The sequence below is a fragment of the Neomonachus schauinslandi genome, chromosome 15 (assembly GCF_002201575.2).
Source record: "Neomonachus schauinslandi chromosome 15, ASM220157v2, whole genome shotgun sequence".
Classification (NCBI taxonomy): Eukaryota; Metazoa; Chordata; class Mammalia; order Carnivora; family Phocidae; genus Neomonachus; species Neomonachus schauinslandi.
Window position 1 is genome coordinate 13,259,770 of NC_058417.1, and position 20,165 is coordinate 13,279,934.

At 43.9% G+C, this 20,165-nt stretch overlaps 2 protein-coding genes across 2 annotated transcripts in view; one reads left to right on the forward strand and one right to left on the reverse strand.

The window, feature by feature from the left end:
* Positions 1-7,433: 7,433 nt before the first annotated feature.
* ITGAE (integrin subunit alpha E) overlaps positions 7,434-20,165 on the reverse strand; it is a 38,561-nt gene continuing 25,829 nt past the window's right edge. Inside the window, 5 exon segments of the mRNA XM_044921809.1 lie at positions 7,434-7,732; positions 9,444-9,554; positions 14,173-14,268; positions 16,773-16,868; positions 17,190-17,249. Of these exon segments, the coding sequence (XP_044777744.1) occupies positions 7,640-7,732; positions 9,444-9,554; positions 14,173-14,268; positions 16,773-16,868; positions 17,190-17,249 (456 nt within the window). The 3' untranslated portion in view covers positions 7,434-7,639.
* HASPIN (histone H3 associated protein kinase) lies at positions 17,454-19,872 on the forward strand. Its single transcript, XM_021704241.1, has one exon. It carries the CDS (start codon positions 17,454-17,456, stop codon positions 19,764-19,766), a length of 2,313 nt encoding a protein of 770 aa, XP_021559916.1. The 3' UTR covers positions 19,767-19,872.

Consider the following 20,165-nt stretch of genomic DNA (forward strand, 5'->3'; position numbering starts at 1 on the left):
TGCAAGACTGTTGAATCTCAGATCTGTACCTCTGAAACAAATAATGCAATATATGTTAAGAAAAAAAAAAGAAGAAGAAGAAGGTAGCGGGAGGGGAAGAATGAAGCGGGGGAAATCGGAGGGGTAGACGAACCATGAGAGACGATGGACTCTGAAAAACAAACAGGGTTCTAGAGGGGAGGGGGGTGGGAGGATGGGTTAGCCTGGTGGTGGGTATTGAGGAGGGCACATTCTGCATGGAGCACTGGGTGTTATGCACAAACAATGAGTCATGGAACACTTCATCTAAAACTAATGATGTAATGTATGGGGATTAACATAAGAATAAAAAATTAATTAATTAATTAATTAAAACTAATGATGTAATGTATGGGGATTAACATAAGAATAAAAAAATTAAAAAAAAAAAAGAAATATCTGTATCTTGGCACCAATAGAAGTTACAGCTATCTTCCCACATTACAGTTACCGCAGATATCTCAAAATACATTTTAAGTTCATCACTACCTTGAAAGAAGGGTAGTTATTAGGCCTGCTGCTTTAACACTTTAATAAAGAAGCACATGTATCTCCATAAGAATTTTTAAATATTCTGATCATTGTATTTCAATATAATTGGTTATTTGTAAACTTTTATTGTATGTTTTTGAAAACAAGCTGATAGATGGATAGATGGGAAAATATCTGATAAGGCGAGCCTAGTGTAAAATGTAAATGGAAGAAACTAGATGGTGGGTAGACAGGTGTTCACAATTGCAAAATTCAACTCTTCATATTACGATGTTGGGGAAAAATCTAAAAAGGGGTCCCTAGGTTTCACCAGACCACCAAAGGGGTCTATGGCACAGAGAAAAGTTAGAAACCCCTGACCTAGAGGTACTGGTGTCCTTCACTAGCTAGCTGATCCACAGGGTGAGTTCATCATTGGGCGAAGTACCCCAAGCCCCAATGTAGAATGCCAGGAGTTAGGCTGGTGGCCTTTTCCTAGACTATGAAATCTCAAAGGTTTGCAGAATCAAAGTATTTCAGTGGTGTTTTCTCCCACCCCAGCACTCCAACCTTAATCTCTGACCTCACAGCTCTAAAGAGAAAAAAGATTACCCCAGAGTAGGACACTAGTCAAACTCCAGAAACCAAGGCCAAGAGCCCGAGAACATCTGCCAGCACTCTAGGCAAGGTGAGTCCAGGCACCTTACCCAGGCCCTGGACAGAAGAGGACATATCCCCAGAGACCACATCTTCAATCACCTCCCTCCCAACTGCCCTGAGGACTTGGACTGGCCATCAGGTCCAAGAATCCTGTTTTCAGGGTGGAGGGAGAGGGAGGAGCAGAACCTCCAGCTGGCTCTCCTGGAGGTTGGCCCCATGGTCCTGGTTCTTTGGGGTATTTAGGAAGAGTTTCTCTCTCTCTCTCTCTCTCTCTTTTTTTTAAGATTTTATTTGAGAGAGAGAGAATGAGAGAGAGAGAGAGCACAAGAGGGGGAAGCATCAGAGGGAGAAGCAGATTCCCCACTGAGCAGGGAGCCCAATGCGGACTCGATCCCGGGACTCCAGGATCATGACCTGAGCCGAAGGCAGTCAATTAACCGACTGAGCCACCCAGGTGCCCAAGAGTTTCTCTTTTAGACAGACTACCAGTAAGGACTACTACTTCCTAATGCTCACCAGCAAGTTTGTATGACTAGTTCCCCCATTCTGGAAGTCACATTGCTCCAATTCTGAGTCAAATCACCCTTACTCCCCCAGAGGCTCCAGAGTTCAGAGGGAGAAATACTTCTCTTACTTCTATCCCAGAAGATGGTGCAGTTCAGAAGAGCTAATGAGAAAATACCAGGGCCATATTTTAACTTGACAAGAAAGAAAAAGTAAGGCACAGAGGGGAAAAAACAAAGTAATCTTATTTCATGGGAAAATACATGGTCTTGCCAGCAAAAGGAAAGTAAACTAAAGCTATGATCATACACCCAATCAAGCAAACAAGTTACGTAAAAACAGAGATCCCAGAACATGTTCATGCTGCTAACTGTGTAACATGGCTCAATCCTTCTGGAAAGCTCTTTGGCATTGCATAGCAATTACAAAAATGTCTTTAATTGCACTTTTGGAAAAAGTTGAAAGGGCCTCTTTATGAACTGTAAAGAGCTATGCAAATTTAAGTTATTAATTCCCCAAAGACACATTAACCTAAGGTGTCACCTGTCCCTATCCACTCCACTCACAATTGGCAGCAGTATTTTTTCTCTGACACCAGTTCCTTGAAAATGGTCACAAATTCTCACAAATGGCAGAATATATGATTCTATTTATGTAAAAGAAAACAAAATCCCAAAACTATATACTATTTATGTATATATGTGAATATTTATAAATGCACAGAATAAAGCCTGGAAGGATATATGCTAAACCAGTTCACCTCAGCTTCTAAGGAGGGGCTCGGATGGGGCAGGGTGTGACCAAGGCAACTTCTCACCTTTTTTTTTTTTAAAGATTTATTTGAAAGAGAAAGAGCATGAGCAGGAAGGGCAGAGGGAGAGGGAGAGAGAATCTCCAGCAGACTCCACGCTGAGAGCAGAGTCCGAGGTGGGGGTTGACCTCACAACCCTGAGATCACAACCTGAGCTGAAACCAAGAGTCTGATGCTTAACTAACTGTGCCACCCAGGTGCCCCAATTTTTCACTTTTTACTATGATCTTACTATGACATTGTTATTATTTATGTACTTTTCAAAATATCGTTCTATTTAAATCGTTTTTTTTTTTAAAGATTTTATTTATTTATTTGACAGAGAGAGAGACAGCGAGAGAGGGAACACAAGCAGAGGGAGTGGGAGAGGGAGAAGCAGGCTTCCTGTGGAGCAGGGAGCCCGATGCGGGGCTCGATCCCAGGACCCTGGGATCATGACCTGAGCCGAAGGCAGATGCTCAACGATTGAACCACCCAGGCACCCCCAAAATATTGTTCTATTAATCAGTCAAGTTAGTTAACTGAAGTTGGGAATTGTCTATTTAGGTGCATGCAGCTACTTCCTGAACTCTGATATTAGCACTACTCTCCTTAAAGTGGTTCAATGTTTCCCTTGATTCCATTTACTAAATTTGTTCTTAAAGTAATGACACAGCTGGCTGGCTCAATCGGTGGAGCATGCAACTCTTGATCTCAGGGTTGTGGGTTTGGGCCCCCTGTTGGGTGTAGAGATTACTTAAAATCTTTTTTAAAAAAAGTAATGGTAGAATTCTGGCACTATTACAAGGTTCACCGTTACTAATTATAACTAGGAGACCCAAAAATACCTAGATCCTGATCTTAAGTAAATACCCCTCCTTGAAGGGGTAGAGATGTGCATAGAGTATACACTATTTGTGGATAACGTAAGGCTGCTGGACTTGGCCATATGAAGCAATCCTTTCTCAAAATTTAATTAGGCCTAAAAAGTTTGACAGATTTAGGTTTTCACATCTGCTTGATGTCATCCCTCCAACAACCAAATCCAAAGTTCCAATGGTATCCCAAGAGAAAAAGGTTATTTGAATCTGTACTCATTAGCCTGTAACAGGGGAAATGAAAACAGAGAAATCACAAGGGGCATTTTCCCCATGCTGGGGTCAAGCTGACCTCATGCTGGTCCTTATCTGGTTAGGACAGTGGCTGTGACCCACTGCCCTTAGATCTATACAAGCTTTGGCACTTCCTGTTCCCAGGCAGAGGAGGGTAAACAGGAAATAGAAAATGCCTGGCACTAGAAAGGCATCTTTTAGAATAAAGACAAGGCCTTGGTCCAAGCTACAGCACATGAATTTGTAAAATCTAATCATGTCTCTTCAGAAGTCTCCTCCCTTCTCAGGCCAGTCCCTTATGTAGTCTCTTAACTACAATTGCATTGGCTTAACTCCAATCCGATCAGCACAGCTGTCAGTCAACAGATCATAGGTGCTCAATATAAGGCTTGACTGTTACAGAGTAGGGTTTTATTTGTAATAAAATAGTATAAAAGCAAGGGCTGTAAGTCACCTATAACACTAAAAATTTGGACATAACTCCTGAGCCCAACAACAGAGAAATATCGAAGCAAACTTACCTCTTTGCCCTCAAAGGCAAATGCTCTGAAATAATTCAAGAAATAGAAAGAATGAAGAACTGTAGCATTGGAAACAGAGAACGATATAATAAAGGGACTAAAAATATGAAGGAATTCCTGAAAGAAGTGAAGCAGATGGAATCAGATCAACAGAAAAGTTGATCATGCCAAAGAGCCTGGTGATTTAACACAATAAGAGGCTCCATGAGAAGTGGGTGGGTTTTCCAACCAAAGCCCCAGAAATTGCCCAAAGGCATGGCAGGGAGTGGGACCATGGGCAGGCTGTGGGCCAGGCAGTGGAGGGTACAGAGCAATCCCATTAACTTTTCAGAGCTCTACAAGTTCTAGTCAAAGAAATAAGGGTGAAAAGAGTATAAATAAAAGACTCCAAATCACCATTATTTCCAGATAGCATTTTCTCCTTCGAAAATCCCAGAGAATCAACTAAGAAGCTATTAAAAAACAAAGTACAGGGAACGCGTATGTGGCTCAGTCGTTAAGCGTCTGCCTTCGGCTCAGGTCATGATCCCAGGGTCCTGGGTTTGAGCCCCGCATCGGGCTCCCTGCTCAGTGGGGAGTCTGCTTCTCCCTCTCCCATTCCCCCTGCTTGTGTTCTCTGACAAATCTTTTTTTTTTTTTTTTTAAGATTTTATTTATTTGAGAGAGAGAGTGAGAGAGAGTATGTACGAGAGTGGGGAGGGTCAGAGGAAGAAGCAGACTCCCCACTGAGCAGGGAGCCCGATGCGGGACTTGATCCTGGGACTCCAGGATCACGACCTGAGCTGAAGGCAGTCGCTTAACCGACTGAGCCACCCAGGTGCCCCTCTTTTTTCTTTTTAAGATTTTATTTATTTGAGAGAGAGAGAGAACGCACATGAGCAGGGGAAAGGGGCAGAGGTAGGGGGAGGGGCAGAGGTAGAGGGAGAAGCAGGTTCTCCACTGAGCAGGGAGTCTGCTTCTCCCACTCCCGCTCCCCCCTCTTGTGCTCTGTCTCTAAAATAAATAAATAAAATCTTTAAAAAAAAAAAAAAAAGAATGAAAATGTCCTATCAGGTATCAAAATTTACTGCAAAGTTATAATGATGAAAACTGGTATCAAAAACAGGATACCATTTTTTTTTTAAAGATTTTATTTATTTGAGAGAGAGAGAATGAGAGAGAGCACATGAGAGGGGGGAGGGTCAGAGAGAGAAGCAGACTCCCTGCCGAGCAGGGAGCCCGATGCGGGACTCGATCCAGGGACTCCAGGATCATGACCTGAGCCGAAGGCAGTTGCTTAACCAACTGAGCCACCCAGGCGCCCCAGGATACCATTTTTTACAATGAGCAGGTTAGCAAAATAAAGTTTGATGGTGCCCAGTGGTGACAAGGTACATGGTGGCACTTCATATACTCTAAGCATGGGTATAAACTGGTAAAAACTTTTTGGAGGTTGCCATCATCTATGAAAAAAAATTTAATTGAGGGGTGCCTGGATGGCTCAGTCGTTAAGCATCTGCCTTCGGCTCAGGTCATGATCCCAGGGTCCTGGCATCGAGCGCCGCATTGGGCTCCCTGCTCCGCGGGAAGCCTGCTTCTCCCTCTCCCACTCCCCCTGCTTGTGTTCCCTCTCTCGCATTGTCTCTGTCAAATAAATAAAATCTTAAAAAAGAAGACTGGAGTAGATCTGCAGATGTTGCTTTTGAAAAATACCTAGAATCTATTAGATGAAAAAGCAGGAGGTGGGACACTAGGTACAATGTAATTCCATTTATATACAGATTTGTATTTGTACATATATAAATATATCTAGAGAGAAAGCTTATGCTGGTATATGCATAGGAATATTTTTAAAGAATATCTAAAAATTTATTAACAGTGATTGCATTTGGAAAGATTTTGGAGGTGGAGAGGAGAGGGAGACTGACATTTCCTTTTTTAGATACCTTTGTGCTGTTTTGAATTTATCATTTGTGTAATGCTAGAAAGTGTCCCTTCAGTTGTGGTACTGGTACAGGAACAAACAGGCCAGTGAAACAAAATTAAATTTCCAGAATTTATATGTATATGAATTTCACAAGGAGTAACAGCAGAATTTCAAATTATTAATGAGCATTTCAATAAATGACATAGGGACAACTATTATTCATTGGAAATAATATAATTAGACTCAGGGTCAATAAGAAAACAGAAGCCACTCTAGATATTTCAAGCAGAAAGGGATTTAATAAAGAGAGTTATGTTTCAAATCTGTCAGGAGGGCTGGAAAATAAAAACAGGAGAGCTGGTATCACCCAGAGTCAGGAGGTGCGGGAAGCTGCCACCACTGCCGGAGGCCATGGCAAAAAGAAACACTTCTTTGCACCTTCCAGTCTCAAGCAAGTGCCTCTCACTGGCAAAACCTAAACTAGAAACCCACCGCAAGGGAGTCTGGGAAATGTTTAAAGACTTTCAGCCCCTGTGACACAGGAGAGTGTGGATAAGCAAAGGAGGTGGTTATTTCAGTAAGTGGTGTGGTAAAAGTTATGCTTCTGGGAGAAAACAAACAAACAAAACCGAAACTCAGTCCCTAATTCATACCTTATACACATATAAATTTCAGAAAAAAAAAAATAAAATTTAAAAGAAATGATAGCATCTGAATGAAAGGCAAGGATTACTTTCTACATTATATACTGATACACCACTTAATTTTTATGCAGTAACCTTTATGATCCATGAAAACAAAGATTGCTCCATTGCAGGGTTAGGAGTAGGGAGATGGGTCGAGTTTTAACATGGGGCATAAAGATAAAGTAAGATACTAAGAACAAAGCCAGCCTGTAACGAGGCCCTAATCTCTGTGCCCCCAACCCCCAGGCCAGGTTCCATCTCCGCCTGTACAACAGTGCTCTCTCCCAGTGACAGTATTTACCGAGGAACAAGAGTCTCCCTGAGCAAGTCACTAAGCTGGAAGTTGGGTAAGGATTAACACAGTGTATTAAATACAACAGAAATGAAACTACAGATCAAAGTCTTCGTTTTCTCTTCGCCTCCCTAGTTCCTGTTTTGGTGACTTTAGTTTTTCTCCTTTTTACATTTGTTATAGGCGGTGCTTTTTTATGGCCTGATTTGAAATAATAGGCAACATCTTAGGATCTTGAAAATGCCAGACTAGGAAATGTTTCTGACCACTGTCCCTCAAGAGGTACTTTGTAGAAGACTACACTGGGAGACATTAATAGAAATGCCAAGAAAAAGCATTTTTAGGCAAATAAGGTTGGAAATTGCTGTACCTCCTCTTGGGGAAAAAGGTATCACAAAGTATATTATGTTTCTGTATTAAAAGCACTTCTAAAAAAATAAATAAATAAAATAAAGGCACTTCTAAAAAGAAAAGTTTAATTTTATTTAATATCAGATGTTTACCAAGTTTATTTTCTGCACAACACACAAACACTTTTAGTACAATGTATGGTTAAAAAACAATATTCCACAATTAATTTGTTAGATTCTACTCTAGATCATCTTTAAAAAAAAAAAAAAAAAAAGGAACGACACCAAGACTGGTTGATGTTCTCTCCCAACAGATGAGGAACCTGGTCCTAATCTTCTACGAGCAGATTCTTGGATTTCAGCTGGGTCTTCCTTGTGCTGTCCAAGTTCAGGTGTTGGTATTTTCTTTTAAAAAAGCCACACTAAAACAAAGGAGGGAAGTCCCATTATAGGCCTAAGATACCCACCTGTTTTAGAAAACCATTATCTAGTTGCCAAAATAGCTCCTATACTCCTCTGCTTTTTCATGCCTCCTCTGAATCTCTCCCTGATAACCCAATCCTTCAATATCTGTCTTTTTCTTTTAATCAGGAATGATTATATTTAAAAAAATTTTTTATTGAAATTCAATTAGCCAACATATAGTACATCACTAGTTTTTGATGTAGTGTTCAACGATTCATTAGTTGCGTATAACACCCAGTGCTCATCACAACACATGCCCTCGTCAATACCCATCACCCAGTTACCCCTTTCCCCCACCCCCCTCCCTTCTGTAACCCTGTTTGTTTCCCGGAGTCAAGAGTCTCTTGTGATTTATCTCCCTCTCTGATTTCTTCCCATTCAGTTTTCCCTCCCTTCCCCTGCGGTCCTCAGCGCTATTCCTTGTGTTCCACATATGAGTGAAACTATATAATTGTCTTTCTCTGCTTGTCTTACTTCACTTAGCATCATCCCCTCCAGTTCCATCCATGTCTATGCAAATGGTGGGTATTCATCCTTTCTGGTGGCTGAGTAATATTCCATTGTATATATGGACCACATCTTCTTTATCCATTCATCTGTTGAAGGACATCTCCTCCTTCCACAGTTTGGCTATTGTGGGCATCGCTGCTATGAACATTGGGGTGCATGTGCCCCTTCTTTTCACTACATCTGTACAAAATCCATCTTAAGTGTTGCCTTTCCACAAACCTTTTCTGGTGCTCATTCTCCAGTCAGAAGTGAAAAATCACCTTCCCCTTAAGCCCCAAAGTTCCTTAACCTTTTTAACTAATTCTGCAAAGTATTATAGTTTCAGCTGTAAAGGATCTTATTTATGTAAAAATACTCAGCCTACTATGAATAGTATGGCCTCCTACATCAAGAAACTCACAATCTAGGAGCACCTGGCTAGCTCAGTGACTCTCGATCTCAGGGCTGTAAGTCTGAGCCCCACGCTGGGTGTAGAGATTGCTTAAAAATTAAAAAAAAATTTTTTTTAAAACTCATAATCTAGTAGAAACAAAAATAATTACCATACAGTGTGATGACTGCCACTTGGGTTTCCAGAAAGGAGCTTATTCACAGGGAAAACATATAACTCAGCCCAGAGGACTGAGGAATCTCTGGGCTGAGATTTAAGGGAATAGTGTGAACAAGGTGAAAAAGTGGGAAAAGGCATTGGTGTGGGGGGATGGCAGTACAGATAGCAAGGACAGAGACACTAAACGTATTGAGTTACACGTGTTTAGAGGAAAAAGCAAGACCTAAGGGTAGAGAGGGGTGGAGGCCACAGAGTAAGGGTCTTGAAAGCAGTAAAAAAGTTTGAACATTAAAAGAGGGGAAGGAGGGGCGCCTGGGTGGTTCAGTCGTTAAGCGCCTGCCTTCGGCTCAGGTCATGATCCCAGGGTTCTGGGATCGAGCCCTGCATCGGGCTCCCTGCTCAGCGGGAAGCCTGCTCCTCCCTCTCCCACTCCCCCTGCTTGTGTTCCCTCTCTCGCTGTGTCTCTGTCAAATAAATAAACAGAAAATCTTTAAAAAAAAAAAAAAAAGAGGGGAAGGAAAGTAAAGGATTTAAAAAGGGTAATGATCATCATATCTACTTTAGGAAAATCTCTCTGTACTCTGATATTTCACACGAGTAGAACTGACCTGGAATAGGATGATTACAATCGCAGTCAAAACCAGAAGGCCACTAACACTGCTTCCAATAATAATGATGACAGACAAATAATACTCCTCTTTCAGGAAGATGACAGTGATCTGAAACGAGACAAGGAGATCATCCAACAAGTCTGCTAACGCAGGTGAGAAAAAAATTCTTCATGTTATTTTAAGGAGCAAAATATGAGAACTTGGCAACATTCTGTATATTGACCAAGGCTGACAGTAAAGCAAAAAGCTAAATGTTTCTTGATGCATCATCTAAAATTATCTAACGTCGAGACTTCCAGTTTCTGGTCCCACCTGTAGAGCGCATGGCAGGCACCACTCCGTACTAACAAGTACAAAGCTGAACAGACTGAAAAGTCAACAATTCTTGACTTCCTAAGAGAGGGAAAGACACCTGGCAAACTGCTGCCCCCAGGACTGGTGAGAGAGAGAGAGAAATATAGGGAGTAGAGGCTTCCCAGTGCTGGGGTAAGAAAATCTGATCTGTAATTGATGAATTATGAGAAGCTCAGTATTGAAAACTCTCAGAGTTAAAAACTCAAGGGAACCCAGTCATAATGGAGCCCCCACAACACTATAAGGTTTTCCTCCAGGAGCTTTACCAGGTTCCTACAGTAAATACTAGAGAAAAATCCCTTTGTGCTTCTGGCAAGCGGAGAGAAAAAGGAACCATTTTGAAATAGGCCACAGTACTCTTTTTGGCCTATCCTCAGGGGAAACTAGTTAACTGGAGCCTAACCTGCTAAGGTATTACCAGAGTCCAACTGACCTGGGGTAAGGGAAATACCCAACTCAAGCCCACTCACCTTGTTCACACCTGTCCCACATAAGGGGGTTGAAAAAAAATGAGAAACATGTGAAAATGTAAAGTTCACAGCCCCGAAGCATAGGCTCACTAAAAGACTGAACCTAGTCATAGGATGGTAGAGCACTCCCCTCCCGACACCTCACCACATTAATAAAGACCTATTTACAGCAGTTCCTTTTACCTGGTACATCATGTCCAGCTATCAAGAAAAAATTATCAGGAAAAAAAAAATAAAAAAATTATAAAACACATCAAAAGGCAAAAAACACAATTTGAAGACACAAAGCAAGCATCAGAACCAGACAGAGAAAGGATGTTTGAATTATCAGACCTGAAAAGTAAAACAACTATGATTAATATGGTAAGGGCTCTAATGGATAAGGAGACAGCATGCAAGAACAAAGACAAAGAACAGATAGGTAACGTAAGCAGAGAGATGGAAACCCCAGGAAAGAACCAAAAAAATATGCTAGAGATAAAAAAAAAAAACCAAAAACCTGTGTAACAGAAATGAAGAATGCCTTTGATGAGCTCATTAGTAGACTGGCCACGGTTAAATAATCTCTGAGCTAGATATACCAAAGGAATCCATGAAAAGCAAAGAGAACAAAAATTGGATGGAAAAAACACACCAATAACTGCGCAACAAAATTATCTAAGGAACAAAATACTTTCAGTTATTTTTCTGTCAGGAGATCTGTTAAAGATTCTTTGACACTTTAACAGAAGTCTCAGAGAATTATGGTCTCTAGGTTTTAGAGAACACTGAAAGACAGAAAATCAGTTCTACATCCAGCTATGCCACTCTGTGTCCTTGAGCCCCAAAATGATGACCTATTTTAAATGATCTCTAAGTCCTTTTCAACTCTGTTCTGACAGCTCTTTTTGACCTTGCACAAATCCCACACGAAACATATGACAAAGATACTTGTCTGCTCTTCACCAAACTAAAGTGTACGTTACCTCAAAGACACAATAATAAATGCAAAATGGCATGCATGTATACTACAGTTGATCCTTCAACCACACGGGTTTGAACTGCATAGGTCCACTTATATTCATATTTTTTTGGATAAATACAGTACTGTAAATGTATCTTTTATGATTTTCTTAACATTTTCTTTTCTCTAGCTTACTTTATTATAAGAATACAGTATTTAAGGGATGCCTGGGTGGTTTAGTTGGTTAAGGGTCTGCCTTTGGCTCAGGTCATGATCCCAGGGTCCTGGGATCGAGTCCCACGTTGGGCTCCCTGCTCAGCAGGGGGCCTGCTTCTCCCTCTGCCTGCTGCTCCCCCTGCTTGTGCTCTCTCTCTCTCTGACAAATAAAATCTTAAAAAAAAAAATACAGTATTTAATACAATAAGGCTTCTGGTCCATAGTATGCTATTTGTAAAGTTTTTGGGGAGTCCAAGGTTATACATGGGTTTTTGACTACGTAGGGAGTCATGTTGTTCAAGAGTCAGCTGTACTTAGAGAGTAGTCCTATTAGAAGCCATCCCCAGCATTGTTGTCTAAAGGCTGTCTCAATTTTAGGAGTCTAAGCCCTCTTCTCCCTAACAAGACTCAGCTGGAAAGTGATGGCCCTCCCATGGCCAGAGCTTCCCAGGACTTAAGTGGGGCCAGAGGGCCACCAAAACTTCTCTGCCTGCCCAAACACTGAGTTCCTTTCATGGACATGTTTAAGCACCAAGGTCGGGGGGCTTTGGAGATAATTTCTGTATGGGTTGGCAAGCTGGACAAATTTAACTTTAATATTTTTTTATTTCTGAGCGAGCGCGCGCGTGTGCACACACGCATGCACTTGTGCAAGCAGGAGAAGGCAGAGGAAGAGGGGGAGAATCTTTAGTGGACTCTGTGCTGAGCACAGAGACTGATGTGGGGCTCCATTCCTCGACCCTGAGATCATGACCTGAGCTGAAACCAAGAGCTGAATGCTCAACTGACTGAGCCACCCAGGCGCCCCTGAACAAATTTACCTTTAAGGCCTTAGTTCTAATTAAGTTATAAATGCTGGTTATTTCCTACTGTTGATCCTCCAGGCAACTATTTAATTCATATGTAGCTGAGCTTAATAGGAGTAAGTTCTGGGCCTTGAGAATAGGGAGGGAGCAAAGCAACAGAGAGGAAGAACAAGAAGAGAGCTGGTTTTTCTTCCATGGAAGAGTGAAGTGGGGGGCAGGGAGAAGGTCTTGAGAATCTGGGTTTAGGAAAGTAATGAAGTCCCAAGGTCACAGTGATGTAACAGGGCAGATTTCAGTAGAAGAAATGTTCCTCTTTCTCAAAGCCTCTTCCCTTTTTCCTCTTCTAAACCCACAGGTTCCAAATTTGACCTAAAGCTACCCTGGTAAAGGTGAAGAGAGAAGCAGGACACAGGATACTAGTGCTTGCAGTCAAACACTGATCGATGGTGGCCTACCCAACAACCATTCTCTCCTTTTAATTTTCATTCAGAAATCATGACTGGTCTAAGCTAATCATGACAGAGCTATTCCCCTTTGCCAGTGACCAAGAGGAGATCCAGTTCTCACTGAAAAGATGTAAGGAGATAGCTGCTGGGAGTTTTTAGGAAAATTTCCCTCCCTAAAAAGGGAAGACACACTTAGAAAAACTCCTTTTGCTACTGATCTCTTGCTTCCTGTTTTGTGTCCTGCCACATGAAAACATAGCACTGGGAGAGGTGGTACCTTTGTGCTGGCCACAAGGGAAGGCATTACCAACACAGACTGTAGGGCACAAGATCCAAAGGAGCCAGGCTGTTGACCAAACAACAGATGCCTTTATGGTACATTAGTGGGAGTTTTCCCCTACTTGCAGATGAAATGCACTTGGATACATGGCTATTTATACTCATAGGTTCATTCTACCTTAGTTGCTTATTGTCAGAAACAACTTAATACTTTGCTTAGGGTATTGAATTTAAAGAAAGGAAAATAATTATGGGGAATCTATGTACAGAAATGAAAGCATCAGTAAGAGAGGGAAATAAATTATATATATGTGCATATATGAAACTGTTAACTGTAGTACTCTTTGGGAAGAGGGAGTTGGGGACATGGGAAGAGGGGGAATGAGGGACCATTATTTTTCATTTGATATTTTTCTGTAAGGCTTGGATTTTCGTGCTCTTCTATTAAAAAAAAAAAAAATCTGGGCCTTGGGATAATGGAGCACTTCTCTTTCTTCCATGTAACTTTTTGTATTAGAAATACTTAAAAATAAAAGGCAATGTTATTTCTGACATGTCTGGAGAACTGTTCCTTTCTCCTCCTCCAGGAAGGAAATCACAGAACCTAATATTTAGCAATCCAGCCTCACTCTCTTAACATTCCCTCCAGTAATGATCATGCCTGACTAAAGAGCCCACAGATGGATTATCTCTCAAGCCAGCTGCTGCAGCTGACCCCTAACCATATCTAGGTTAAGTGTCAAGATCATTTAGCCCATAGACTTCAGTTTGACTTGTGGTCACACTTTTGCAAAAGGAATCCCAAGAGTCCTATTCTTTAGTTTAAAATTTATAAAAGAATTACACACTCCTAAGTAACTAGTTAATACTATAAACACTGATACTACACACTAGGAAGACAGTCAATGTATACAAAAAAATAATTTCTCACTTGGCAAATTTTAAAACTACATTTTCAAATCAAAGTATACACAGCTGTTGATTTCAGCATAGTTATTTCAGCTTAGGCCTCTTATTCAATTGCCATTTCAAAGATGGGAAAACTGAGGCAGAATCTGACTAATTCAAGGTCACAGAGGCAGCTTGTGGTAGAGTCAAGATCAGAGGTGGCAAGACTGAAAACAGGAAGCGGTGCCTGTACAGAGGCTCTAAGGCTAGGCACAGTTTCCCCTGGAACACCGCTCAGAAAACCAGAAAACAGCCAGGGATTACCTTAGTTCTGTGGTTCTCTGCATTCAGCCTCTCGTATAGAGATTTGTTGAAAGATATTTCACCAACGATCTGCAGTTCAGTTACACCTCTTGGTAACTGTAAGATGGAGGGTAGATTTTAGACATAGACTTATTGTTTTTGGACAGCATCTTTTCCTTTAAACATGTTCCTTCTCCTGTATTCCTTTGTCTAGTTAGTGGTCTTGGCAACCAAAGTTGCCAAAGCAAGAAACCTGCAATCATTCCCCAATTTCTTTTCCTTTACACTTTACCTCCTGTCACAGCCCCACTCACCAGCCCCAAATCAGTTTTTGACAATTCTTTTTTTTTTCTTTCTCATATCTGTCCCTTTTCTCCATCCCTCATTGCTACTCCTTCAGTTCAGATCTCATCATTCTCATCTGGATCACTGTGAGGAGTTAAACTTGATCCTAGTGCCCACTTTAGAATGAGTGATCAGGGGCGCCTGGGTGGCTCAGTCGTTAAGCGTCTGCCTTCGGCACAGGTCATGGTCCCAGGGTCCTGGGATCGAGCCCCGCATCGGGCTCCCGGCTCAGCGGGAAGCCTGCTTCTCCCTCTCCCACTCCCCCTGCTTGTGTTCCCTCTCTCACTGTGTCTCTCTCTGTCAAATAAATAAATAAAATCTTTAAAAAAAAAAAATAGAATAAGTGATCAGAGAATGCCTCTCTAAGAAGGTAACATCTGAGCTAAATATAAGAAACCATACACATGATACAAAAGTAGGGATCCGAAGGGGTACATGCACCCCGATGTTTATAGCAGCAATGTCCACAATAGCCAAACTGTGGAAAGAGCCAAGATGTCCATCGACAGATGAATGGATAAAGAAGAAGTGGTATATATATACAATGGAATATTATGCAGCCATCAAAAGGAATGAGATCTTGCCATTTGCAACGACATGGATGGAACTGGAGGGTATTATGTTGAGTGAAGTAAGTCAAACAGAGAAAGACATGTATCATATGATCTCACTGATATGAGGAATTCTTAATTGCAGGAAACAAACTGAGGGTTGCTGGAGTGGGGGGTGGGGTGGGAGGGATGGGGTGACTGGGTGATAGACACTGGGGAGGGTATGTGCTCCGGTAAGCGCTGTGAATTATGCAAGACTGTTGAATCTCAGATCTGTACCTCTGAAACAAATAATGCAATATATGTTAAGAAAAAAAAAAAGAAGAAGAAGAAGGTAGCGGGAGGGGAAGAATGAAGCGGGGGAAATTGGAGGGGTAGAGGAACCATGAGAGATGATGGACTCTGAAAAACAAACAGGGTTCTAGAGGGGAGGGGGTGGGAGGATGGGTTAGCCTGGTGGTGGGTAGTGAGGAGGGCACATTCTGCATGGAGCACTGGGTGTTATGCACAAACAATGAATCATGGAACACTTCATCTAAAACTAATGATGTAATGTATGGGGATTAACATAAGAATAAATTAATTAATTAATTTAAAAAAAAAAGAAACCATGCACATGAAGATACGGGGGAAGTACAGTGTCATGCAGGGACGCCTAGATGGCTCAATCGGTTAAGCGTCTGCCTTCGGCTAGGGTCATGATCCCAGGGTCCTGGGATCGAGCCCCACATTGGGCTCCCTGCTCAGTGGGAAGCCTGCTTCTCCCTCTCCCTCTGCCCCTCCCCCCCGCTCATGCTCTCTCTATCTCAAATAAATAATAAAATGAAAACTTTTTTTAAAAGTGTCACGCAGAAGGGACAGCAAGTGCAAAGATCCTGTGGCCAGAATAATATTGGAGAAACCAAAAGGACAGAATAGCTGGAGTATAAGAAGTGGGAAAGAGGAGAGTACTAGGAGATAAAGTTGAAGCAGCAGAGACTAGACCATGCAGTGCCTTGCAGGCCATTGAAAAAGACGTGTTTTACTCTAGGTGTATTCAAATGTCACTTTTTTCTTTTCAGAGCCATGGCACAATGTTTATGTATTTTTTTAAAAGATTTTATTTATTTGACAGAGAGAGAGAGAGCGAGAGAGGGAACACAAGTACGGGGAGTGGGAGAGGGAGAAGCAGGCTTCCCGCTGAGCATGGAGCCTGATGCGGGGCTCGATCCCAGGACCCCGGGATTATGACCTGAGCCGAAGGCATGCTTAACAACTGAGCCACCCAGGTGCCCCGGCACAATGTTTACTTTAAAATAGCTGTTATGTGAAGAAAGATTTGTAGACGGCATGGCAAGAGTAGAGACAGGAGGAAAAGACAGTTTTTACTGCAACAGCCTGGGCAAAAGATGGTAGCCTGAACTACAATGGAGTAGCAGTGGAGATGGAGAGAAGTGAATGGATTCAGAACCTATTTGGGAGGTGGAAGGACAGAGCTTGGCGCTGGAACAGGTATGGGGATGTAGGGAAGGAAGGAGTCACAAGTATTTCCTAAGGTAAGTAACTACAGTAAGTTACCCTAGTCAATTACCCCAAGTAATTGTGTAAAGAACAGACTGGGGCAAAAGGTGAATCAGGACACCTGTTTTGGACATGTTACATTTGAGATGCTGTTAACTCTCTGAGAGAGAGAGAGCAGAGGCACGTGAGCACAATCAAATGTGGAGCATTCACCATCTCAAGTACCTGCTGAGATTGATTCAAGGACAGCTCCGCGGCCACTGTTACGTTTTCTGTATTCGAAGTGATGGTACAGTTCACTGAATACCATTCTTCCACATACTGAAAAGGAAACTCTGGTTATAGTTAGCGCAGTCCCTTTTTGAGTGAAAAAGCAGAAAACGTTAACACTGGGCACGCAGAGCATGTTCTGGTCCCAGCAGAGAGGGTGTGAACAGTTTCGGCGCTCCGCTTGGCTCAAGCAAAGCCGCCACCGTGGCTAACCGTGGCTAACGGGGCCCAGTGAGGACACCGAGGACAGCCTCGAGGCCACCCCGCAGAAGCTTTCGGCAGGAAGCGTCCGCAAAAGTAGCCACGGGCCGCTCCCGCCGCCCGCTTCGGGGCCTCCTCCCTCCCTCCACCCCTCGCGACAGCCGCGCTCACCCGAGCAGGATCGCTCCCACAGCGGTCTGACTTCTGACTAGACTTGCACTCGGTGTGGGCCTGAAACGAGACCCATGACAGTGCGAAGAGGAAGACGCCAAACTGCCAGTCCCCTGCCCGCCGCCGCCGCCGCCTCGCGTGGGGCCCATTGTGATGCGCATGCTCACGGCCGGACGCTAGGACCCAGCAGCCCGGCCGGCCCGCGCGTCTGTCTTAAGGAAGTCTCGCGGAGTTTGCATTTGAATCTCCGGGCGGGTGCCGACCATGGCGGCGTCACTCCAGCGACCTGGGAGTCGGCTCTTCCGAACGTACGGGGCTGTGGGCGGCGGGAGGCCGCGGCGGCGGCCGGACAGGGCAGCCGCGCAGTGGTTCCCGCCGCAAGGCCAGAAGCGTTTTTTCAGCAGCAGCAGTAGCAGCGACGCCAGCAGCGGCGGCCCCTCGCGGTCTAGCGCTTCCGACGACCCCGACGACCCCGACTTCCTCGGCATTCCGGTAGGTCAGCGGCGGAGGCGCCCTGGCGGTCGAGCCTCCAAGGACCGGCCGAGTCTGGTCGCGACGCCACGACGCCCGAGGCTGCGAGCTCGGCCTCCGCAGAAGTGCAGCACCCCCTGCGGCCCACTCGGACCGCCGCCCTTCCCTAACGGCAACCCAGGCCGCCTCAGCCCGGACCTCAGCGCGTGCAGCCAGCCCGGGGACGGCGGCGAGCTGGGCACCAGCGCCTCCCTGTTCAGCAGTCTGGCCTCTCCCGGCCCCGGCCCCTCCGCCTCTCCGGATGCGGCCTCCGAAGTTCCGAGCGGCTTCCACCTCCCAGCGGCCTCCCCGGGCCCAGCACCCCTGCGCGGCTTCCCGGAGGCAGCAACAGGAGGAGGCAGGTTCACCAGGTTGGCCCATCGGGCCCATGCCAGTCTCAGGTCCGCTCTCTTTAGTCTTATGGACTCTGGAAACCCTGAAGATTCTGAGTTTGGGACCGATGGGAGGAATATGAGGGAGTCTTGCTGTGAAAGGAAGCGGGCTGGGAAGAGGCTGGAGAGGCCAGGTTTATCAAGCATGGGTAAGAAGAGGGCCACAGACCAGGACTCCTGTCAAGAGATCGGGTCTCCAGGGGCTGCCCAGATGGACTACGAGGCAGATGGCTGCAAGGGCTGTATTGTACCTGGGGAAATCAACAGGCTGGAGAGAACTGGGCCTAGGCGAAAAAGGAAACTTCAGGAAACAGTAGAAACCTCCCTTCTCCATTACCACCAGTTTAAGAAGAGCCAAAAGATGGAAAAAGACTCATTCCTCGCCCAGGACCTGGCTCATTTACAGAATGCCTGCTCTTGGACCAAAGCCAGGGCTTCCTTCAGTTTCCACAAGAAGAAGATGGTGACTGCTGTGTCAGAAGTATGTAGCAGCCACACCATTGCCAGTTCTCTCTCTGAGTCCCTCATATCTGAATATTCAAACCCTCCCGTTATGAACAGAACAAACAGTGCTCTATCTCCTTGGCACTGCTCTTCCATGTATTTGCTAACCCCCTTAAAGACACTACATGTCACAGACAAAAAGGCATCTGGTGCTGAAAAGGTTTATGGGGAATGCAATCAGGAAGGTCCTATCCCCTTTAGCTATTGCCTTTCCACAGAAAAACTGGAGTGCTGTCAGAAGATTGGGGAAGGGGTGTTTGGAGAAGTGTTTCAAACAGTTGCCAATCACACACCCATTGCCCTAAAAATCATTGCTATTGAAGGACCAGATTTAGTCAATGGAGCCCATCAGAAAACTTTTGAGGAAATTCTGCCGGAGATCATCATCTCCAAAGAGTTGAGCCTCTTGTCTGATGAGGTATGCAACCGTACAGAAGGCTTTATTGGTTTGAACTCTGTGCACTGTGTTCAAGGATCTTACCCTCCCTTGCTCCTCAGAGCCTGGGACCATTATAACTCAACTAAGGGGTCTGCAAATGACCGGCCTGACTTTTTTGAGGAAGACCAGCTCTTCATTGTACTGGAATTTGAGTTTGGAGGGATTGACTTAGAGCAAATGAGAACGAAGTTGTCCTCCATGGTTACTGCAAAGAGCATCCTGCACCAGATCACAGCATCCCTCGCAGTGGCAGAGGCATCACTGCACTTTGAGCACCGAGACTTACATTGGGGGAACGTGCTCTTAAAGAAAACCAGCCTCAAAGAGCTCCACTACACCCTCAATGGGAAGACAAGCACTATTCCCACCCGGGGAGTGCAAGTCAATATCATTGACTACACACTATCGCGGTTGGAGCGGGATGGGATTGTGGTGTTCTGTGACATTTCCATGGATGAGGACCTATTTACGGGTGAAGGTGACTACCAGTTTGAGATCTACAGGCTAATGAGGAAGGAGAACAACAACTGCTGGGGTGAATATCACCCTTATAATAATGTGCTCTGGCTCCATTATCTCACAGATAAGATTCTGAAACAGATGACCTTCAAGATTAAATGTAACACCTCCGCCATGAAACAAATGAAGAGAAAGATCCAGCATTTCTATAGGACAATGCTGAACTTCAGCTCTGCCACTGACTTGCTTTGCCAACACAGTCTATTTAAGTAAGCCAGAGGTGCCTTATTGGCCCAAACTGAGAGGACACTGGTCTTAGCCCCTGATGCTATTTTCAATCTCCATCCCCAGAGCAGGGTGGAATTCCCATTCTATATGTTTCTAGAAATTAACAAATGTTCTTTAAAAATAAACTATACATGGGAACAAATGATTACAATTTATAAGGCCTCTTTATCTCAGCAGAGCCCATTCTGTAAATGCCTTTCTGTATATTCATTTTTGAACCTTGACATTTCATGAACCCTGAGCCAAAAAAAAAATTGCAGGAAAGCCAAAGGCCTCAACTTTCATACTGATCAGAGCCTGTGGCTGTAGGTATAAGGGAACCATACTACAGATGAAGAGTCAACTGAGAGCAAAGGTGCTGTAGCAAAGCAGAGACAGAGACAG